General features: G+C 38.3%; 1 protein-coding gene across 2 annotated transcripts in view; it reads right to left on the bottom strand.

The window, feature by feature from the left end:
• The window catches only part of LARGE1 (LARGE xylosyl- and glucuronyltransferase 1), a 285215-nt gene that overhangs the window by 191761 nt on the left and 67908 nt on the right, over positions 1-25546 (bottom strand). For both annotated transcript variants that reach the window (XM_075050827.1, XM_075050826.1), the window contains one exon: positions 9488-9674. In XM_075050827.1, coding sequence (XP_074906928.1) covers positions 9488-9593 — 106 coding nt within the window. In that variant the 5' untranslated portion in view covers positions 9594-9674. The remainder of the gene's footprint in view (positions 1-9487; positions 9675-25546) is intronic.

Raw genomic sequence — 25546 nt, 5'->3', positions numbered from 1 at the left:
TGGTGGAGAGGAAGACAACTACTTTTGGATTATTTTTTTTTTACTCTACTTAATCACATAATAAACAGATAACTCTTTCATGTTTTTTTATTCCAGCAATTCCTGCAAGCCCTTTCCAGCATATAAGAATATTTCTATCTTATTAGCTATGGCTTTATTTTAGCTCCAGAAATAATCCTCTATATATTACACGAATACTATGCAACATTCTTTGATATTAAACTACACCATGACAACCTCAATCCTGTGTCTAGAGAGCCAAACGAAGATGCTATTGTAGCACCAACAGCCATAGATGCACTGGTTTTAATCTACTTAGGAAGAACAATAATCACTTTGAAGATGTAGGGGCCCAGGCTTCACTGCCTAGAGAACAGCGTACAAGTTGACCAGACTTCTTCTGCTTCTCAGAGTGGCCTCTCTCCACCCCTAAAGTACCTGTGCTCGCTCAATTACAGCCAACACAAGCAGGTCTGACTATACTACAATCACATTTTCAGTTTACTTTGTAGATACACATTTTGGGTTTTCGAATTCCAGACCTTCATGTGTTAAATCCAATCTTGTAAGCTAGTCCAGGTGTCTGAAAGTATATGTTGGTGATGGTGATTTCACTGGGCACCTACCGAAGTTCAGGAATCTGTATGCAGAGAGCGGATCGTGCATCTCTTCGTTAGAGTAGGTACAGACCTGTTATTTCAACCTCACTGGAAAAGTATCTCATTATGAAACACTTTCTTTAGACAGTAAAATCTTTTAACTAAGCCCATAAGTTGTTATCTTTGATTTTTTTTTTTTTTTTCAAGTAAATGTACTAAACAGAAGCACATTCTGTTATGGATTGTGAATTTAACTTAGGAAATGTGATGAATCCAACATGTTTTTGTGATTTTAACTTCACTACTTTCAGTTCTCCCCCCTCATTACTGGTCTCTGCAAACGCTGACATTTAGCAATTTAAAAGCTAAACAGAATTATAAAGAAAAAAAAAAAAGGGGGGGGTTTAAAACCTTGAGGGTTACATCCTGGACTTTGACTCATGTTTTACAGAACTATGGAGGACTGTCATGCTACAGGCTAAAAAAAATGATTACAGCAGAATAGCTCAAATGGCTTGAACGTTGTTAAGCTGGAAGCGAATCTCAGGCTAAAAACATATCATTCTCCAGGTCATCAACTTTTCCTCCTATTATTGGTACCTACAAAGTTGAGTAAAACCAAGATGACTGCTTTCAGCCCATGTTTTTGAAGTTAGCTGTGCATTTCACTCAATTCTCCAGGGATATCTAGATACATTTAAAAAACCCTCTTAGATTCAAGTCTCAAAACAAGAATTGCAGAAGGCAAAGCAACACAAGACAGGTAGAACTTCACAAGAGGGAAATTACTCAACTGAAAATTCAATGGTTGTCATGACTGAAAAATGTTTGAAAAAGGTAAAGAGGGAATAAAAACATGTGTTGAAGATACTGGTGTTCTTAAGCTAAGCATACCTAAAACATGTCCATCCAATATCAGGATATTAACCTTCACACTCAGTTGCTTTTCCTAAACCATGCCAGAGCATTATCTGCAGAACATAAGAATGACCATACCTGACGTGTAAAGCACTTCTTAAAATTCATTTTTAACTTGACTCATTCTCCTCCTGGTATTATACACATTTAAATAAATACTCAAAATATAAGTTTCAAAAGTACTGGAAGACACTACAGATACAATTTGCTGTCTAACAAGAAAGATTCTGATTTCAAACTTTTTCCTGATCTGAAAAAAAAACCCACAAATTTTAAACACAAAAACTCCACAAAATTGTTCTAAGTTAACTGAAACATTCACCAGAAGCAAAATACTAAATTTTCATTTCAATCTTTTTAAACATTTACATTTCAGGTATTTTTTTCATCCTGTAAGTATACATTTGTTGACCTGCTTGCCTGTTTGCCCCCAAAGCTCACTGGTTAATTTCAAATTACTTTATTAGAGGGAAAGAAGTCAGAGGTAATGAAGCTTCTACAATTGTCAGGAACACACAGAGAGAGATGAGGGATGCTATATGTTTTACCATTGAGAAATACACTGCAGCATGAGCTCAAGATTTATTTAGATACCAGGGGACCCACATGGGAGCTAGATTTTATAAATGCCCTAATTGTAGGGAAAGCAACTTCGATATCAATCAGATGCATGACATCAATCACAGCAAGTCAGGCTACATTAATTCCAGCACTCAAAGAGGGTCTGGTGTACTTATAAACTGCACATTTTGTTTCAAAAAGCCAAGCACTCCTTCTTAGGGGTTTGGCTTTTTTTTAAAAACAAGACATTTAAGCTCATCTTGCTTTTCCGTCTGTCTTTCTGCAGAAAAACTTATTTTGCCTATAAAGTTAGTAAGTACTTAGCTTTGAAACAGAGGAAGAGGAATAATCAGGAAATAGCTCTCCTACTGCTAGTCTTCCATCCAGCCCTAACAGAATTTAGGCATCCAGATGTCCCTTCTTCTTGAAAGGAATTTGCTCACCTTTGTGTAATGCAACTTTTATAGACTCATTTTTCCCAAAAGTTTGCTCAAAGAATGAGGAAGACAAAGATGAAACAAAAACCTTGAGAAATTCTACAGATTATATTCAGAGTAAGCTGCTGTTCCAAAGAAGCTGGCAACTTATTCCTGCTCAAAGAATTCCTTTTCGTTCTGACCTTTATGTTTCTGCCAGAAATTACAAACCAAGAGCTGACTGGAAAAAGAAAGCCAACACAAAACTAGTAGACCTGTGTTTAGAAACAAAAAACCATTCCATTCAATCAAGAGATGTATAGAGAGGAATGAAGGTAAACCTACAGCTTACTTTTATGAAAGAATAAGCATGTACTTAAAAAAATGAGTGTCAAAAGAGAACGTGTGTGTCCTGTACTAGAATTGAAAAGAGCAGCGTGGACTTGTTTCATTTGGCACAACACACTGACAAAAGAAGTGGCTGTTGCAAGACTCGTGGCATTTCCTGAGATGATAATGTATTGGTTTATGATCTCCTGGCAAGCTAAGGAAGAAACAGCACTGACACCAGCATTTAGGTGTTGAGCTATTCAGTGGACCTTATTAGTTAAGGATAAAATGGTATTGCAGGATTGTAGGTATTTAGTTTAATTGAAAGAGTGGTTGAGAAGAAAAAAGGTCCTCACTAACTCCACAGTTTGGCCTCCAAAAGCTTCTCATGACCATGTTGGATTTTGGCTCACATTCTTTGTCTAAGGCCATTCTCGTTTTGCCACAGAAACTACTTCAAATTTCCAGTCAGTGCTCACAAGCAGACTCTTTCTTTACATAATGGGGAGTAAAACTCTTGTTCATACTCAGTTGTTAATTTTATTTTCTTAGGTGATGGACAGATAAGGGTTCTCATGTCTGTAAGACAAAATCTAATTGTGGGGCTACTGAGTTGCAAGCTAAAGATGATGAGCAGAGAACCAGGTCCAGCTTTCACAGCAGGGACCTTCTGGTCAACAGCATACTTCAACCAAATTTTGTCAGTACTCTGCATATCCACATCGCAAGGGTTTCATAGAAAGACAAGTTTTCCAGGATAAAGCAACAAAACTTGGCATAAGCCTGAGGTCTTCACTAGCGTGACTGATTTTATTCGTGTAGGAACCCCAAGTAAAAACTGCAAACATACTTAAGAAGGTATCTTGACTGCAGCTGAGATAGAGCTGCTTAAGTGACAACTCTCAGCATACCTCCTAAAAAAAAAAAACAAACAAGAGAGGAGTAAACCACCACCATTTGCTCCAGAATGGAAACTTCTACTTTAAACGGACACTGGACCAAGTTTTCTTGTTTGATCTTGTGGAGACACACAGCAGATAAAATTCAGGCAAACTGAGCGAATCGTAATGAAAAAAGCAATTTCAGATTTTGCCCCTTCCTGATTACATTGTCTGTGAAAGGATTATTGCTGATGTTTGTTCATCACTTGCAAGTGTCTGATAGACATTTTAGCAATTAATTATTGGTTTGCCTCTTCCTATGAGCAACTTTCTGCAAGGATTAAAAATTCAGGCAGTTTTCATTACGCACATAGATCATGTGATAAACTTTTGGCACTTAACTGGATAAAGCTGAACTCCCAGAATCAGTTTTCTGATTCAAGTATTCACAAATATGATTTCAAAATCTGCTTCCCATGAATATTAAAACTGGATATTCATTGTTTCTGTAGACAGTCTTCCCAATTAACATATTCACTAGAATATTTATGGAAAGCATACACAAAAAGAGTGTGAACAGCATCAAAGTGAATCCATTTAAATACTAAGATGAATATTTGCAGCCTTCCTTCATTTCACTTTATTGTATTTTATGAGGTGTTTGCCCAACTCTGGCTTCAATCACGTCTCTACAGATTACTTGGACTAGAACATACTGACAGAGAATGATAGTCGTCCAACACTGGAATGAAAAGAGTCGACTCCCTGCTCTCTCACAGACTCCCTACATGATCTCACACAACTTCGCAAGTTTTCATCTTAAGGTTACACTACTGACTCTTCCTTTCCTCTGAAGTATGTTCTACACAGGAGCCCTACACAGACACGTTAGGGCTTTCAACCTCAAGTGGATCCACCACGCAGAAACTAATAACTCAAGTGTATTTTCATCCTCTCAAAACGGAGGTGACTGTGAATCTGCTGAGGCCACATAGTCACAGTGGACGTTTTTTGAGGAATCAGTAATCGAGAGAGCATGTGTCAAATTACAGTTCCAAGTCTCCATTTTCCATGACCTTCATGGTAAAGGGGATAGGAAACTGCTGCATATAGCTTGGAAAACAATGCTATTTCTGGAGCTACTGTCAGTTAGTGAAATTGCTATTTTCTTTCTAATGAAAATTCATCATATATTATTTGATTATTTCCTCTTCCCTTTTTTAAATGCACTCCACCCTTCCTGCTCTATTACCTTGCCTTTTGAATGTAATTTAAGAATGTTGGAACAATTAGCTTTTTCATTCAAAGTAACTGATAACTGAAATTATGCCGTCCTTGTGCATTATTAAAAACAACAACAGTAACCAGGTATGTTCAAAGGCTATACAATATTCAAAATCCTCTTTAATATTCTAGTTCATAACCTTAATAGACATTTATACATGATTAATGAGGCTTTTAGTAGCCTTTCCTGTCACAGCTTGGGTAATGCCACCTCCAATGAATATTCCAAGGAAAGGGTCTTACTGGCAGCGCCTGAGTGACAACTGTGAAGTAGCAGGCTGCAATGTACTTTCTGACAAGAGAAACAAAACCCCAAATGAAACAAAATTCTGTCCTAAGGAACTGCAATCTACTTAAAAAGCAGAACACGGGAATTGACTACATTAGGGCATATTTTATATTACAGATTCACTAACAAAGAGCTTATAAAGGGTTTCTAAATGTGATCCCGCTGCCACGCTATGGCAAATGAATAACTTAGGTTCTTAGATATAAACACATGGATGAGTAATGTAGTTCCTCATTACATCAAGAACACGTAATTTTCGGACACAGCACTGCAGATACCAGTACCGAAGAGAGATATTTGATTCTAGAGCCCTGAAACATCCAAACAAACCATTGCAAAAGAATTAAAAAAAAAAAGAGCATAACATTTTTTGCTGTGACAACTCAGCTAGCTTAACCTTTTTAGCTTTGTGAAAAAAAGGCTGAGAGACGATTTGACTACTATATGTAAATACCTTCAAATGGAAACATACCCAGGCCTGACTGGGGAATAATTAGCATGGATTCACCAAGGGTAAATCATGCTTGACCAACTTAACTGCCTTCTTTGATGAAATGACTAGATCTGTGAATAAGAGATGACCAGTAGATGCAATCTCCCTTGAATTTAGCACAGCTTTCAAGATGGTCCCCCACAGCATCCTTGTATCCAAGTTGGGATTTTACAGTCTATATGGGTGGACTACTAGATGCGTGAAAAACTAGCTGGAATGTTGGGTTCGAAGGGTGATGCTTACTCGTTCATGCTCTGTTTGAAGTCAGTTACCTGTGGAGTCCCTCAGCATCTATTCTGCGACCAGTCCTTTTCAGTAATTTTATCAATGACTCGAAAGAGAAACGAGAATTCACCCGTATCAAGATTGCAAATGACACCAATCCTGGGGGTCACAGTCAATAAACTCACAGGCAAGAGTGTCACCCAAGGGGACCTAGACAGGCTGGAGGAACGAACAAAGCAAAGCCCTGTACCTGGGAAGGACTAACCCTCTCATACTGCCACAGGCTGTGGACTAGTCCTGCTGGGAAGGACCTGCAGTCCTGGTGGACAGAACATTAAACAGGAGCATGCGTGGACAGTGATGAAGGCCAACGGCATCCTGGGCTGTATCAACAGGAACATAGCAAACAGACTTGAGGGAAGTGACCATCCTCCTTTACTTGGTACTCATTAGACCACATCTGGAACACTGAGTCCAGTTTGGGGTCCCAAATCTAAGAACAACATCGATGAAGTACAGCATAGGGCTATCAAGCTGTACGGGGGCTGAAGTGCTCACCCTGGGCTTGTTCAGCCTGGAGAAGAGAAGGCTCCGTAGGACTTACCAGCAACACCCCAGGACCTACAAACAAGTTGCGAGAAGACGGAGTCAAGCTCTTCACAGCAATACACGGTGAGGGGAGGAGTGACATCAGACATAAATTGAAGCAAGGGAGGTTCAAATTAGGTTTAAGGAGAAACTCTTGCACCTGAGGACAGTCAAGCAGTGGCACAAGTTGCCCAGGGAGGCCATGTAGTCTTTATCCTTGGAGGTTTTCAAGACACGACTGGATAAAGGCCTAAGAAATCTTGCCTGACCCCAAAGCCCACCCTGATTTGAGCAGGAGTTTAACCACAGAACTCCTGAGGTCCCTTCCACGCTGAATAATTGAGTCTATGAAGATACCAGGCACTGGCAATTTCTTTAACTTAGTGGAGAAAAGTATAACGAGAACCATTTACTTGAATCTAAAACCAGATAAACTGAGAAGAAAACTTCTAGTGCTGCCTGTGATTAACCAAAGAAACTAGTGCCAGAAGAGAGAAAGGACTCTCCACTCCTGCTGATTTCAAACCAAGGCACAATGCCATTGTGGGACATTTTTTACTCAAATATACACAGACAGCTTAAATTGTGTGAACCATAGTGGAGTGCAAAACAAGAAGACAGGTAAAGTAATAAAATGGCTTTAATTCTCTGCCCATGATACCTACAAGTTAAGGAAAATGGTAGCTATTATTCAGTTAAATAAATATTTTAACGGACCTTAGTTTTTAACCAACAAAGATTCCATCACGACCCATTCAAACATTAAAAGAAAAAGAAAACAGATACAGAAAAATAACAGAAGGAGTTACTAACTTTATATAATTTCCAGTCCTTTTCCAGTTCAAGGCTTCTTAATAGGTCATGGGCTTTGCTCCCTGGTTTGCATTTACGATTAATTCACATTGAGAGCTTTAAGTCACTTCAAATACCATGTAGCAGCAAATTTCAAGATTTGTATTGAGCTCTCTGTAAAAACAAAGGATTCTACACACACAGGAATTTAAAGCAGCATGCCATTATCAATTGTGGACACAATTAAAATAGTCATTACGACGAGGCAGCATAAAATTCTTCTAAAAGCAAAAAGGTGAGGCCTGCATTTGTTCAGCTTTTAAAAATCAAACAAAATCAGTAATGTTCTGCCTGCCAGATCATTAGTTTTCAAGTATGCAGCCAGCACCCCTTATATTTCCAATTTAACAGGAATCCCATAAGTGTTTCATTCTAGAATAAGCTCATAGAGTTACTATCCATTAAGGCAGAATTTTAAGTAACCAAATAAATTTGCATAAGCAAATATTTGTACCTGGCATGTAACTAATTCAGAAATGTATGCAATACACACTGAAAATCTTTACATGTTCTCTCTTGTAATTTAACTTGGAACCCAATTTTGTTTTGAAACAAAGCACAAATTTGTCAGCCAAGGTTACGTGAAAGAAGCTTGACATTTTAAACAATGCCTTTTTAAAATTATCAGACTGTAAACTAGAGTTTGAACAGTTTTTAAAAGGCTGAAACGCCTTTCCTCGTGCTAAGATAACTACAAAGGCTGAACAGCTTTTTTCACTCTTGCCAAAATAACACACCTATTGCCAAACATAAAATGTTCCATCTCGGGGGGGGCGGGGGGGGGGGGATTAAAAAAGGAAAGTAAAAAAAAGGTACAAAGTAATAAAAAAATAGGATATCCCACATCTTCTAACCTCACCTAACTGCAGTATCATGGCTGAACTCCTTTAAGGCCAGGAAAAAAGTTCATCAGATAGACAATTTAAAAGGTAAAGTAGTGGTTATTCCAAGTGTGAGTATAAAAAGTGCCAGTTATATAGTTGCAAGTCAATGTACCTATGAACCTGAGGATCTCCACCTGACGAAAGAAGAGGACAGAAAGATACTCTGGCTATAGCAACCCACTGCCACCCAGAGGGATATGGATTCAAACTGATTTTATATAAAGAGAGTTTTATACAGGTATTGATTGATTTTCCGTGTTCAGCCTTCTAGCACAATAAGCATAGAGGCAGTGGCCAGAACTAATAATCTTCACACAAAGGCAAGAAAAGAGCATCGTGTGTTCGCAGGTTTTGACCACGTAGGCATTTATATAACTAAATGAGGAGCCCATAAAACATTTCACAGAATTTGCTGCTACATTTACACCTCAGAGCAGTGTCCCACCACTGTCCGACATTCCGCAAACTAGGTACCACCGTGTGTTCCCTGTTCCAGAGAACAGCAGCACACTGCACAACCGGACAAGAGAAAGCCTGCGGCTGAGTGACCGTGACCTAGCAGAGCCCACTAGGCAATGAACCGCGCCAGACACGTTTCCCTGGCTTGTACCATAGGCTCTCCACATTCTTGTAGCTAGATACAGCTTCCCGCTTTGTGTCCCAAAATCGGACTCAGTGGCCCATGTCATCCATACATATAAGGTCTAACACACAAGTCCATAAAATCAAGAGTTGTGTAAAGAGTGCCCAGAATACATATGGATGTCTTTTAAAACACTTTTAAATAATATTAAGAGCAGATCTGAAATGAGATGTTAATTTTAATTAAAGGTAAAATATTACAGGGCATAGGACAGATCAACTTTTAAAAATTAGAAAACACAGAGAAGAAATTACTAAGGTAGGGGTTTTTTTGTTGCATTTTTTAAAAGTTCAATGACGAGAGGAAAATCAAATAACCAGGGCCAGCAATTACCTCCTCCTCAGCAGTGAGAAACAGGGTAAGGAAGGCCCTTTCCTGAAATCTGCACCTTGGGAACTATTTCCTATGCAAGGCAAAGCAGATTTATTTAAATAAAATCAATGATGACTGATCTGCATTTATCTGCCCTGATACAAATCATTCAACACCCCACCCCTCACCCCCAGCCATTATTCCCCTCCTACCTTCAAAACTCCCAGCAAACAGATAAATCCATGTAATGGCTGGTACAAAAAGGACAGTCAGAGAGGCAGCCAGGAATTTCCGTCGCCCTCGGCAGATTCCCAGCATTCTCTCAGGAGTGCAGATTCCCAACCCAGTGCTGTTCCTATGTCGGAAGCAAATAGTCCACAGCCTCCCACATATTACTCCCTGAAAGGGAAAGGAAAAAATATTTTAACAGCTTATCTCTGTACAGAAAGTTAGACTATGCTAGGGTTCCTAAAGAGTTAAAGGAACAAGGCTAAAAATAGGGTTACTGCAATTGCAAAGCAGTACCCATTTCAAAATTATCCATGACTACTTAATAAATAAAGCAAGTTTTAGAAGTCAGACTAAGACAGTAAGTCAATAAAACACATCGTATCACCTAAATACACACTAAGCTAATCTTACAAAGAGACATCACCTTTATTTGGTTTTTTTGCCACCCTTTTACTCTACAGAAACACTGGGTTCTCTGATGCCAATGTGTGCTGGTGCCCCATGGCAGGTAAAGAGAAAGCCACCCGCATTTCTTCACCGGCTCCCAAAGAGCAAAAGTCACACCAGTGAATCCATGAGCTGGCTGCAGGTGGCCAGGAACTCAAGAGTGTGAACTGAAAAATGAAAAGTAAAGTTTGGGGGATGTTTTTGTAGAAAGATGTTTTTAAAATGACCCACTCTGCTAATCAAAAAGCAATGCTGATGAACTGCTTTATAAAAGGGGAGAAAAGAAAGAGCAAAATGGGCAAGGAAGCTTCTTTAGTCACAAAAGGGGTTTTCGGGAGCTTTAGACTGTATGCTATGAGAAAAGAAGGGGATTCTGGAGAGTACCACTGTTTTTATGAGGAAAAAAAATAATTCTGGTCTCAGTTTGTTTAAAATAATTGTTCTGCATTTCACAGTGGCCAAAATAGCAAAATAATCTGATGATTTTTACTCACAGGAGAAGAAACATACCCACACCAGTGCAGGCATGCAGGGCATAAAAATAAGGTTTCACATCATTCGCTTTTTTTTTGAAAAGGGAGGAAAGGCTAGTGTTAGACTAGAGAAGTTGGAGAAGGAAAGGGAGGTATTCAATCCATGCAAATCTAGTTCAGGTTTTGTGTGAAAGGGCTTATATTTTCTAATTTTAAAAAAAGAATCGGTCCACAAGCATGATAGGGAAAGAAACACAGACTCTGGCAGTACAAGGTGGTTAATAACAGTGCCCTTTGGCTTATGCTTAAACTAGCACTAGAGTTGCAATAAGCAATTACAGCATTTCTAGACTGACATATTAACAATGGCTACTGTGTCTCTTGAAAATATGTCTTGAGCTCTACAAGTCCACATATATTGCAGTGCAAGTCAATTCTGAAATCAAATTACAGCAAAAATGAGAATTATAGACAAGAGAAATGGGTTCATACAAAGAACTCTGCTGCTGGAGATACCTGGCTGCAGTAATCAGGCAAACCTAGAGCTGTTCCTCGAACGTTCAATAGAGCCCACTTCACTACACTACAGTTTAAGAGTCATGATAGTACTCTGACCTTGGAACTGATAAAATGGACTGTAATTTGTCCAGAGCTAGCACAAAAAGCATTCCACTGTGTCAGCTTGCCAACGCAACCAATGCCTCACCACAGAGATTTTGCGCAAAATATGTGGACAGACTTAATATTAACAACTGTGGTATTAGAGTCACTGTGTTAGACAGACACACACATTTAGTAGATAAATTGTGGAGAACTCTTATCTTTATTCACTGTTATTTGGATAACGATTACATTTCATTTCTTTTCCTTACATCCCATAGCTAGTACAACTACTCTGAAGAGAGTCCTTTACATGCCTACTTGAAAAACACACATAATTTTCCTGGCTTCTGTGTTTTACACTTGCTATCTGTGTCGTCGATATTGTAAAGTGCACAGAATCACTTACTTTAAGTAGAATATTTTTTTTTTTCCTTTAATGTCATGGCATGCACCACTGACATCAATCTATGCATGGAAAAATAAATCTTTGAAAAAATAAAGTCACACGCAGGATCATTCTCAAATAGCCACATCTTGTATTGCAACATGCACTGGATACATACTGCTCCTGTCAGTGATACCTGTAAAACCCACAGGTAGCAAAGTAAGAGTCAACACTGCACGTTTCTGAAATCATGCTGTTACAAGTACACTGATACAAGTTTTTGGGATAATGACACCCAGACTCTGAAGCTTGGGGTTATAGTGCTGGTAGTGGATTAATTGATCCTGGGGCTGCATATTTAAGAAATAACTCAATTTTTCCTATATATTCTTTTAAATATCCATGCTAGTTAAGTTTCTGAACAGGTCGACATGGAGAATGAAATCCAGTTTTTCTGCCCCATGAATGTAAAGTACCCTAACAAATTAAGAAAGTATAAGAAGCAACACTGAACTCCCAATTCAGCTACAAAGGAAAGCTAGGAATATGGCAAATTCAGTTTTCTACAAATTGTCATCATTCAGACGAAACAGCCAAATCATTCTGCACATTCATGCACATCTTTTATCTAACTAGGAAGACATTTGGGAAAATCCTAGACAGACAAGTCAGCTTGTGATGGATCACCCTAGGAAATGTTGAGATAATTTCTTTTAATGGTGCTTTAAAAGAGAGAAGAGCCATAAACTATTTCAAAGGAAGTTTCTACTATCTCCCCACCTCCCCAAAGTTGTGAATAGCTTCCCTTGAGTCTTAAATATTTATTTTCAGTGTATAAAATCACCACACTTGCTGAGTATTTTTTTCCAAACTAGACAATGCATCACGTGCAAACCCTAGACAAGCAATTGTATAAAAGGTCCATGAACGGTAATGAAGACGCTTAGCTTAAAGGAAAAGCTTTGGACTCAGTCACGTACCCGTCATTGGTTTTACTTGTAAAGAATTTTACCTAACCTGCCATCATCAAATAAACTGAAAGAAGACATTGCAGTTCCTTGACTCGGTTTTCCTTTCAATTCAGCAGGTACCAGACTGACATCCGTTGTGAAAGGGAAGTGACTGACAACGCTGGAGCGAGAGCTGAGCGCGGACGGGGCAGCACTGCGCACATTTCTGCCACACGAGCTTGCCATTGCCCTTCAGACTTCTACAGCATCCACTGCTTCTCAAGCCGTAGTCCTACTGAATCAGACCATCACCTGCCTAAAAGGTCTTAGAAAGCAGTTTCATGGTACAGGCTAAAAAAAGAAGCTACTTCAGAAGTGACATTGCTAGCTATATTCCTCTTTTCAGTAATAACGAACACTGTAAGATGGTTCACTTCATTTATACAAATCCATGCAGTGTTCCTCCTGGTAGCTTTCAGTCTTAACAGCTGTGCTAACTGAACACCGGTACTCAGAAATACACAGCATGAAATATGTTGGAAGGAAAAAAAAAAAAAAAAAAACCAACAGATGAGGAAGGAACTGGCCAACTTAAGCACAGGATCTACCAATACTCTGATCAAAAAATAGCCAGTGGCTCCTCTTTATCTGTTGCCCAATGTTAGTATTTTCAGATACGTCTAACTGCAACTTTAGCCATCTTTATTTGGTTTATCTCAAAGCAAGGGAGATCAAAATTAGCCCCAGAGTGAAATGGAACGGTTGCGAGAGTTTATGGTAAGGGTTTTGCAGTCTGAAACATGGCTCAGATTCACTCCTCCAGATACAACCAGATTTTCTGCCCGTGCCACAGATACAGAGAAGATGCACGCATTACAGGATATTCTTCTACCCTGGTCTTCAATTTTTAATGTATTGAATGTGCCCCAAGAGTATCACATAATTATATTTTAGAAATCGAATTAAATAATGTCCACAAAAGTTAGCTATACGTACATCATGCATGTATGTCTTGCTGTCAGTAAGTCAGATGCTCTACACTTCTACAATACACCCAGTTCAAGATTTATAAAACCTCCTGCACATGTATAGATCAACAGACATTAATAAGGCAACCTCAGGACAACTCATCCTTGATTACTGCTAATGGTGCTATAAAAGGCTGCTAGCTTGGACAATGCCTGGGTGAGGGATGGCAGTGGGAATTAAAATAAACTAGGTTTCTCATTACAAAGACTTACTCATGACCTTCTTCCCACATGGCAACAGTGAAGGGAATGACTTTTGTTACCTTCACATATGGTCAAATGCTTCCATTAACTATGCTACCTTATCAGAGTGGTGGCTTTGTTTTACATCGAGGATTATCTTCTCAGCTAAGTGTGAAGCAGCTCTCAACCAGTATGAGCAGCACATATATTAAAGCATGTAACACAACACTAATCACATTGGTATTCAGTTTCTATTCATTTATTTTTTTAATTATGGCATGACAGCTCGACTATGTCGGACATTCAGCAGGAGTTCAGTGGAACAATGGAAGTAATTATGAAAACAAAAATCAAACACAATTAACTAGATTTAACTGCTCTACTATAAAAAGCTTTTCCAACTGCTTCATATATTTTCCTTGCATTTGTTACAGTTAATCTTATCCCAGTAATCTTCCATTTGTTTTCCGAACCACTGAAATGAATATATACAGTTAAAGCTGTTTATACACCAATCCCGTGCCTTGGCTTTGCTGTGTTGCTTGAATTAATGTTATCTAATTCTCTCTGCTTTTCCACACTTGCAGTCACAGAGTCAATGAACAATTTCTACTGTAAAGCTTTTCCTTTGGCTCTGTGTCAATGTAGCATCCGTCCCCCATGAGAGATTTTTCACAGTTTTTTGCCAGACTCAAAATATAAATAACCTAAAGAAAAAAGCAGTATCTTAGTCAGTATTTTTCTGTTTTTCCTTAAAGTGTTGCTAATGTGGGGTTATAATGAGTTTACTCCTTGATAGTTTTTATTTTGCAGCTTTGTGGTCTTCAAGTTATGGAACTTGGTTGTCATGTGACAAGATTTTTTTGTCGTATTAGAGAAAAGTTTGGTACCATAAAGGCAGGGTGTGAAATAAGCCCAACATTATGAAATAAAAGATGAAAGAATTAAATGGTCAATGTTTATTTAAATAAACATCCCTTTGTTAATATACTCCACTTCTCAAGTTCTTAAAATAGAAATAGCATTTTGAAGGAAAATGCCATCTCCCCTCTCATCAACCTCTTCTTCTTCTCTCTCACGGAGAACATGCAACAGAAACAAATCTAAGGCTCCCTTTGCTCCCAAACTCTGAATTTTCTTGGCATTGGAGAACTTCCCCCGAATCAGACTTCTTAATCCTACGGTATCATGACTTTAAACTCAGACTCAGCATCCACCTCAGAAGTTCTGTGAAGCCACTTTGAAGGAACAGATTACAGCAGAGTTTCCAAATGCTACCAAATTTACTCTTTCTCAACCAGTTACAAGAAAATAGTCCTACCTATATGAGAGAATATAGCCAGTAAGTTGACAGCACAAATGAGTTCTGCCTTGGAACTGCGCTAACTGCTCTGAGGGCACACAGGATTGACACCTTCTTTTATATCTTCACTTGGTATGTGCCATGGCTCAAGGAAAATTCTATTAGTGTCCTGTTCATCAAAGTTTTCTAGAAGGTTCCACCTGTAAGCAACACCACCACAGGAATAGGGATCTATCCTGACATTAGAGTAGTCACAGATGGAGAGGAAAACGTAATTAATACGCTTTCACATTTTTCCTTTTTCATTCCCAGGTACTCCTTTATATGTATGTATGTATGTATATATTTTTATAGATGCATTTTTAATGGCATTCCTTTTTCCTTTCAAGTCTAGAATGCTCAAAAGAAGGAAAGCCTGCAACTTTAAAAATTATTATCAAGGAATAACACAATTTAAGATCAACAGGATAAGAATCTTTTCCTAAGCCTCCACTAAAATGTCACTGTTAACATGAGGGGGAAAAAAATCTATCAGTTGAGAAGAGATAGCAGCAACAAAACACAATCATGACAGAAAGATCAATCTTGCCTGTTACTCACATTTCATTTGCAACCCAAGAATGATACTTATTTTCAAAGCAGTTACTGACCTAGTTTTTCTATGAGTTCTCCAAACTCTGCTTTACTCTACCCCCTCACCTATATGGGTATATAGTACCAGTATTTCCTGACTCTTTATCTCAGGACTTGGCACAGTTCAAAGAAAGTGAAACAGAACCTGACTCGGTTACTGTATAGCAGAAGTCTAACGAGATACTATATATACATACTAAGAACACCTTAGAATTTGAGATCCTAATGTCATTGAACTATAAACATACCAGAGACCATGGCCAACCAGCAGTAATAACTGTAATAGAGAATCTTTTAATAGTAAAGCAATTCTGCTCCAGAATCATATTTTACACTGGGACCACAGCATTATTACACATCTGAATTTCAGGCTTAAAAAAAGGACAAAGCTCCACTTCTTTCCAAATCCAGGCCTCTCCACCTGAAATAATGGCAGGAGGAAAAAGGAAAAGTAACATGCTACCTGCTCTCGGCTGGAAGAAAACATCAGCATGTTGCTGCATCATTGCTCTCCCTCTATACCAGGGCATTGTTCTCCTTCATAATCAAACACTGAAGAGTCACGGGTTTATCGATTCATTAATTCCCTTTCTTAGGTATTGTGTGCATGCAACCACACAGAACACAAAATGGTCTTTAAATCAGAAGTAGGGCACTACATGCAACACACATAATACCTCTCAAGAATTTTGATGCGAATACTTTGCTTCTCAGCTGAAGTTCTTGGATGCTTATTCAAAAGCACTGTTTACCTTCATTAGAATCCTCTATGTACAGAGCTGCTCTAACAAGGAAATTGATTAAAGATTCATAAGAAAGTTTTGCCCAGGAGAAAACAATTATTGCTTGAAGTGTTCCTCCCTGACAAAAGAATCCATGTCCCTCTGTGAAGCAAAGCCCTATTATAAAAAAAAAAAAGAAAAAAAAAAGGAACCCTTTATTTTACTGCATAGGTCTCAAACTACAAGTTAGTTTTACATGGCGATTTGTAACATGCTCACAGCAGCTACTTACTTGTCAGATGGAAATAGAAGTTGGCATTGTACTTATAAATTGCTCTTTATGAAATACTCGTATTAAATTAAAAAAAATAAAAAGAGAGAGAAATGGGCCCAGGTGGGTCTCTCCTCAATCCTGGCAGTGAGGAGGAAGAAACTGAGGAGTGGTTGGATCCTGCGGGTCAAAAATTGGTTGTGCAGCTGGTATTGACAAGAGATATTTTGATTTTACAACCACGGGACCCTCTCTGAGAATGGCGGACTGCTAACAAGAGACAGGACGCATCTGGCCACATGGGGCAAAAGTGTCTTTTCCAATAGGCTGGGGCCAAACTGGTGAGGAATTAAATTGTGAGTATTGAGGAGGGAGATGAAAACCCACCAACAAATGAGAAAGTAGTGGATTGAGCTGGCAAACCAAGGATGTTGAGCGATGTGGACAGGAGATACCTGCCTGCAGCCATCAGGTAATGGATGGATATGGGCTTTTTAGGAAGGACTAGCCAAGAAGGCAAGGAGGAGGAACTACCCTGTATGTGAGAGCAGCAGAAAGAGATGGAGGTCTCCTTAGGATCCTTCCCCTCTACTCATCCCTGGTGAGAAACATCTGGAGTGCTGTGTCCGGGTCTGGGCTCCCCAGTGCAAGGACACAGCCAGAGAGGTTGCAGAGCCTTCATCCTTGGAGACATTCAAAACCCAACAGGACGCGGCCCTGAGCAACCTGCTGTAGTTGAACTCGCTTTGAGCAGGGGGTTGAACTAGATGATCTCCAGAGATCCCTTCTAAACTCAATTCCATGATTCCGTGATTCTACAATTTTGTCCCCAGTCATAAAGTAGATAGTGGCCATTCATTTTAAATCCCAAAAAATTCCAACTAACATCTACTCCACTGTGCACGAATAATAATGTATATAAACGATTATACTGAAACACACAGAGAATCCCAAGTTAAAACTTTTACCTAGTATATATCAATACAGCTTCACTGAGATCAATTCAACCTGCATCAATTCACAGAAAATAGGGACTAAGACTCTCATAATTAATGGACAAGAAGTTGAATTTTATATACAAGGACCAAACTCCTCACCTCATCACTATGTATTGCTTGAATATTACTAGACCCACAAATATTTCTTACAGATTTATATAAAAATAAAACAAATGATGCAATGAAAATTCCAAGAATTGCTGGGAATTTCATATTTGAATAATCAAGGAATCAGCAAATAGGAAAAAAAAATGTAATATACATACAGCCTTGATGGAAAGCAGAAGACAAATCCTTCGCTACAATTACAGTGCTACTTTACTAAGCACATTATACATTCTCAATAGTTCTTTGATGCTACTACAGAACATCAAATAGCACCATGAGTTGTGAGCTACATTTTTAAGTAAATTTTCCTGCTGAAAACCTTGTGTGTCAAGGTCCACTATTTATTTGTTCTTAAATATTATACCATCCAGGCAGGCTACAAGGACCAGCCATTTCCCTAGGCTTTCCCAGGGCTGAGTGGGTTCTATACAAGTTGAATGGAAAGGTGCTTCCCCCCATACTCCTTCTTTTTAGCTGACATAGAAGCAAAGCGCTTGCAGAATAATTTGGTGTCAGGCACTTTTTTAAGTAGGGAAGGGAGCTGTGGATTTAGGTTATTTTACATAGGACTATCCTCAAACATTGGAACACTGGCTTGATGAACTGGAATTTATAAATACAGATTTCTCATGGCTTCTAATTTGGCACTACTCAGATTAATGTGGGTATTAGACAAGAATGGCATGCGAGTTTAATGCAATTACAAAAGGAGTATGAAAGGTGTTATCAAAGCTGAACAAAGCTGGAGAACTAGCCTCAAGAGGAGACACTGGCAAAAGCACTTACTAAAGAATCCAAATTTTCTGTGTGTGGGGTTACCATTTTAATAGAATCATAGAATAGTTTAGGTTGGAAGGGACCTCTGGAGGTCATCTACTCCAATCCTCTGCACAAAGCAGGTTGAATACTGTTCTTTCAAACCAATCTGTAATTTGGATAGCTCTTTACTCTTCATTTAAAAACTATCATCTGAGGGAGGGTGGTCTGCCTAGAGACAAAGGGCCATGAGCTAAGGGTTTCTCTGTTCTCCCCATTTCCTCAAACTGTAGGGATTTTCACTGAACATTTCATTGTTCCTCTGCATGAAAACTTCAGTCTTTGTAATCTCTTACTGATCTCATTACCATCATCATTGTTCTCTGAAGTTCCTGTAATTCTGCAATTAGATGAAGGTGCAGAAATAATAAATATAAAATATTTAGCAAGTCCCTTGTAAAGAAAATGAATATACTGAAAAGAATGACCTTATTCAAATGCACATAATTAACACTTCCACTTTAAATGTTATTATAATGCGTCATTTTCAGGGCAGAGGGGAGGTTGCCAGATCTTTTCTAACAAAAGTAAAAGAGGATAATGATGACACTGAGGATCATCAAAGGATGTAGAGGACTCTGCAGTCATGGACACACCATATAACACCAGAACATGCTTTGCACTGGCTGGTGTTTGAGATGAGGGGAGGTAAAGAGGAGTAACACCTCTTACTGTCTCTCCTAACTCTGCTTCTACACTGTAGTATCTTTTAAGACAATTTTACTCTTTCTGTGTTGTACTGGCTATCATTAATATAAATCTAGAGCAGAAGTAAAGCTAACCTCTAGTAACTTCAACAGTGGGTCTTCTGAGAGTAGGACAAAGGCTGAGTAAGAGTCTCAGAGAACAATTAAGATGAAGGAGTTCCTCACTCTCTACTCTGAGACGGTTGTCCACTGGATGGAAGTACTTCACCAGCGTGAGATAATCAAGTAGGAATGACTGAACGTCGTATTATGAATATTCACACCTTTAAAGGGAACTCTGAAAGACACCTGAGCTTTCTATACTGAGGACTTATTTCTGCAACAATTCTGCATATTAGATCTTAATAATAGTTTAAAACCAAAAGATCTTTAAATAGATCTTTATACAAACACATATATACAAACACAACTTCAACTGATACCAAACTCAAAATAATACATTTGAAATATATTTTAAAGAAAATATAGTCTAACCAATGGAGCTGCGGTTAAAATAACCCCATGTATACCAATACTGTTTAACAACTTTGCTCCCTTCCTTGTTCCAGATCTGTGATCTGCTGTGGTTCACCACACCTATCTCTGATCCTGGGCTTTCTTTCAGGGTCAGCCAGCCAGGTCTTTCTGACACAGAACCAGGGGAAGTTCTGGAGAAGATTCACTACAGAGACCATTCCCTACAGGATGAGATTCCTCCCCGTGCACTGTAACATCCCCCAGCGCTGCCTCGGCAGGTCTGCTGCCTGCAGGCACTGCCATCGCGCAAAGCCTCCAGAAATACAACATGGAGCATCATGTCACGACTTGGGCGAACTGTGGCAGTTTTTCTGAAGCACATAAAGAAAGAAAAATAACAGTGTGTTGGGATCTAAGCAAAGGATGTTACGCAACATGGCTGCAGCCAGTCCATTCTCCGTGGAAAAGTGCTGTCGATGACAGCCGGTCCCACCGCCTGGTCCGCAGAGCAGGCTGCGCTCTCCGGATGCAATGCCTTTGGCAGCAGAAATGTCACTGCTATAATGTCTATTTTGTTATCTACAGATGGTCTACCCTGTTCTGGTATCGTAAGAGTCATCTTTTACGATAACCATACGGGGCACAGTATCTAGAATCTATGGGCCATGTAAACTGCAAGTACACGGCAGATATAAAGATCATAAACTAAAGGGGGTCAATTCAGTTATACCGGTACAGAGACTGGGATCACGATACCGACCCCAAGGCCAATGTTTCACCGACAAGATAAGATATACCTCAATATGTATTGCAACAGATAGCGATAATCACTATAGATCACTGCATTTTATGCAGAAGAATTTTCTCAGTTGCTCATGGGGAACTGTCAGTAAGACAGCATGAAGATATAATGATTGTGAAAACAATTCTAGCACACTTCTAAAAATAAAACTTTTTTAACTTTTTTTGTTGCTAGGAGATACAAAAATATAGGACATAACAATGCAGTTATTTGAAGGGCAACAAAAGTAGTCCATAGTATTATCAAAAATGTACCACATTATTATTAGCTATAGTGATTCACACAGATTGGTTGATTTTGACAACAAATTACATAATATTGTTTTTCCAAGATTTACCCATAGCTATGAGGATACATGTTGGTAGGACAAGTTTTGTTTACTGCCAAGATTATATGAACTACTTCTTCAATTGATGAAAAGATAAAAAAAAAAAAAAAAGGCTGAAAGGGGCTTGGGTGTCCTTTTTTTTATTTTTTGGCTGCTGAGAATTAGAACTATAGATATATAAAATACTTGCAGTAATTACTTATTATTGCACAGCTGAAAGGGAAGGTAAATCTTTTATTTCCAATATAACAATAAAACCATATTAAGAATATTTGAAAATTTAGGGAACATGCTCAAATCAAATGGCTTGAACTTTGATAATATGTCATCACTTGCAGTTCATAGTACTAATGTCAACTTTGGGATACACAAATCCAATAAAAAATTAGAGTACTTTTTTTCACCACTAGCTGCTGGGAAAAAATACATATTGCATATAATTTACAGGCAACTTATAATTTGGTCTTGAAAGTACTTAAGTTAGGCTTTCAATTACTTTTCCTTATTTGTCCAAAAAGTTTCAAAATTATAAAACTTACATTGTCTGCCTTGTTTTATGGAAATGTCAAGGCATACCTTGTAATGACTACATTTTTGATACCATACTATTAAAAGAAACTTAAAATGTATTCCTGTTATTAGAAGTTGCTCTGGTACATCAGGTGAAGACAGCTCAAATGCATGGTTTGGGTGTGTTAAGAATGACAAAGCTGGAGATGAAGGACAGACAGTGACGCAAGGCTATTTATACCTCTTCTATAACACACTAAAAATGTCTTGTACAGTCTTAAGAATAGCATGATCTTACATTTGCTGGTATTTAGACATAATTTTGTAATTACAGGGTAAATTATGACCTAAGTGGCTGATACTTTGGCCGTAACTCTGTTTCTTATCTCTTACCTAGCCTAAAACATAACCCGAGAAAGCAGAAAAAAATGTGAAGGGGTTTCTTTCAGTAATATGCATTAGCTCTAAAGTGCATACCATTGACTTTGGATTTCAACAGCACCAAGCAAAACCATCTTAATTTGGTTCAATTTCTCTAAAATGAGGTAATTTTTACAAGAAAATACATTTACTCCTGAAGGGTTTCAACTTGATAAAATGCTAAATATGAATGTTAATTGATTGTATTTTGTAAAGTTTATGTACTCTTTTAGCACTGTGTAAGAAAATGCAGTAATATTTCACACCTGAAAACTTGTGAAATGTGTTAGTTTCTAGCTCAAATACAGTATAGAAGAATATTTTACTTTTTAAACAGACTTGACTAGATTAAAGAAACCTGTTAATATTGATTGTTACAGCTGACTTTAAAGTTATATTTCATCTCTACAGGTAAAGACTTTTACAAGCTGATTTTGAAAGAGAGAGACAGTGAAATATATTGAAAGTGACAATAAGCACCATTTTAAATAAGAAACTGAAGCTTTAGGTAATTGGACAGTAGGGCTGAAGACTATAAAAATGTATAGTTGAGTGAAAAATATGCTAGAGAAAATGGTGTTCCTGTAAAATGCCCCTTAAACTATGGTAATACGTCTTATTTCTGCCTAAGTGGCCATTTTAACAACAAGCATTAGCAGCCTGACAACCTCAGGTGTCTCATAATTAAAAAAGGAGACCCCATCAGCTGGGAGAGGGGAGGAAGGGGCTGTTCTTCTCATTTTCTTAAATAGCACCTTAGATTGGAAGGCTTTGAAAGTTCATACCTCAAATTATACTTGCAACTATGAAAACCTAGAACTTTTCCTTTTTTAAATGAAAGCTGAAGTTACATTAGAACTTCAAGAACTGAACTTGACATGAAATGCCACTTCCTCATGGCTCCTGAGAAAATCATGGGGGTTAGCGCTACTGTTGCAGGCATTACTGAAAATTCACGTATCTGTTGGAAGAGAGTTCAAACCACTACTGGATACTGATCACAAATTCAGGCTGTTGTTGTGCAGCTCTTGAAATTTCTGAGTCCAATTCAGGCAGATACACATCTGCTGGGTCTGCTAAGTTGCACTATCTTCCAAACACACACTGTGGTGACAAACTGTTTATAAACTTTAATAAACAGATGCCTGGAGTAGTTCTTATCTGATCAAGGTAGAGATCCTTTAATATTTTAACTATTGAGGAGACCTTACCAAGTGTTCACGTGGGAATAAGAATCCATGTTAACACCTTTTCAGATTATTATTATAAACCAGTAGTATGAAGTAAAGCAGAACTTTATAGGTTGAATCACATCTTTTCAGCGTCTAAAAACGCTTCAGAAGAAGTAATGTTGAATATGCAATGCATCTTGAGGTATTTTTTTGTCATCTTCAAAGCTATATTCAATAATATGATCAAACACTGTACGTGTCATTCTTCTAATATTTAAAGTGATGCTGGCAAATAATTACACAAAAGAGTTCAGGAGGAAAACCGGCTTTTGCACAGAAATGATAGCAGGACTTTATAAGGCTTGAAAAAATGTGAAACACTGAAATAGTTCTTTGGGAGAACATAATTTTACTACTTCTGATACTAAAATATTTTAGCAGTATAAATGGGGGGGGGGGGTAGCTGTTCTCGGCCTTCATTTGAAGGTCTCAAGGTTTTTTTTGCATTTCTAACATTCCTGTAACATACCCTGATACTAAGATACCAGGATCTCTAAATTAAATGTCATAATATTTACATGTCTTTGGGAGTCCTTGGGTCTTTAAAGTAAAAAATTTAAGATTTTAAGGAAAATTGAGTTTACTGGTTGCAGAGCAAGTCAATGATAAAATTAGGAGAAGTATCCAAAAAGCCTAACTGCAGTGAAAACATCTCATCTAAGCAATATCTCAGTCCTCATTAATATTTTCCCACAGTAGCTCAATAATATTGTCTAAGTGCCGCTAACAAAGATTAATGAATCAGATCTACACATTTGGTGTATTTTGTTTAATTTATTTTTTTCATAATGACATGCTACATTTTCTGTTTAGTTTATAGTGCCATCTGTGAGGTTAAGAGATTTTGGATAAGAGCATCTAAAATTGTTTCACTGTGTGAGTAATATGAAAGACTTGGAAGTATAAAAATTCAGAAGTTAATGGGGAAAAAACTTCAATCAGCATGCTAATAGCAACAACATTATCAACTGAAACCCTACAGCTACCATGACATACGTCCCAGAAATTCCATCTCCATTCCTTTTGGTGAATCACTGCAGAAAAAAAGCAGGGAAACAGGCAATTTCAGCTCCAACTGAGAAAGAAGTCAATGAGCGAGTTTACATCGGCGTTTTAATTGAGAGGAGGAATACCTTCACCCCTTTTGATGCAATCTCCCCAAGTATTCCAGCTTACTCCGGGCTGAGCTACATGACTGAGGCGTCTGAGAGGGCACAAACTGGATACCCGTAGGATGAAACAAAACCAGAAGATGCATTCCAGAGTGTAGGCTAAAGGATAGTAGGGATGCTCAGCTGCTGGGACAAGACTGCAAGTAGCTTACTGTAAAAACCTTGGATGAATGCAGCCTGTGTATCAGGTCCTCGGCACCAACTATTTCACTCTACAAATCCACTCCTGCTAGGTCTCAGTATTTGGTAACGTGGACAAAGTTGTACCACATCAAGCTGCAGAAAAAACCAAAGCCACACATAAATGTGATGTGAACTGAAAAAACCCAGTCCCGTATAGCTGTATTAATGAACAATTCACAGGCTGTGGCGCTGTCAGGAATATCAACGGCTGTGATCAAATGCAAGTTTTTTCTCCATTTAAAAATTAGGCTATAAAAGAATTCCTTTTTTATCATCCCATTCATAACCTGTCTTATGTTGAAGCGTAAGAGCTCAGCTAATTAGGTACTTGATAACGCTAGCTTATTTGGGGCATTTTCCTGCTTTTGCATTTACAGTAGGCAAAGGAGGTAACGATAAATTACTTATTTAATGTCAACAGTTTTTTTCCTCAAATCTACAATTCTAAGCAGTTATTTCCTCAAAGGTGGCAATGAAAGGAATTAGATGTCTTCTAACTTTCAGTGCTTCAGTGAAATTTTTTAACTAAGACAGACTGAAATTACACATCCTGATGTTGTAGTTCTAAATGCTTCCAAGAAAATAAATGAGTTTCAACTAAAAGGGTGCTCCATTTGAAAGTCAGCTATATAATTCCATTAAAGTGCTCGCATTTGTCAGCAACACACACCAAGGAGTTGCAATGCCACCGTCAGACAGCAGATGTCACATGGCTTAGCAAGGTGACTCCAAGAGAAGAATCATCCCCGATGCCTCAAGGATAGGGGAAAAGGCGAGTGAGAACGAATTAATCACTCTGACAACGGTAGGCAATAAAAAGTAATGACACACATTTGCCAGTTGCAGAAAAACATCCAGTACCCAGGCAGTGGGGAAAAAGCCCCACTGAATCCCAGGAGTGAGCGACTGGCTTACCCACATAAGTAAATAACAGTAATATCCTGCAAACAAAAACTTACTTGCAGTCAAAATGGTAAGATTTCTACATTTTTCCTCCTCGTGGTGCAGAAACTTCTTCTTGCACAATTATGCCTATGGTCCTTACCATGGGAGGATCACATCTGGTAAGTGGTGTGCAAACACACAAAGTTCTTGCCTCAACAGATCTTGTGATCTAAAATTATCCAAAAAGAAAATACTCTGATCTTCCATAGCACAGAGAGTATCAAGGCAGACCGATGCACCTTGTCTATAATGAGACTGTCTGAAACGTGAGTTGGGAAACGGATTCCAAAGACCAAGTTTACCACCTTAATTGGAAGCTATTCCTCTTTAAAAGCAGTATTACCACAGAACCCTTGATGCCACGA

The sequence above is a fragment of the Buteo buteo genome, chromosome 19, assembly GCF_964188355.1.
Source record: "Buteo buteo chromosome 19, bButBut1.hap1.1, whole genome shotgun sequence".
Taxonomy (NCBI): Eukaryota; Metazoa; Chordata; class Aves; order Accipitriformes; family Accipitridae; genus Buteo; species Buteo buteo.
This window is presented reverse-complemented; position numbering and strand designations above follow the sequence as displayed.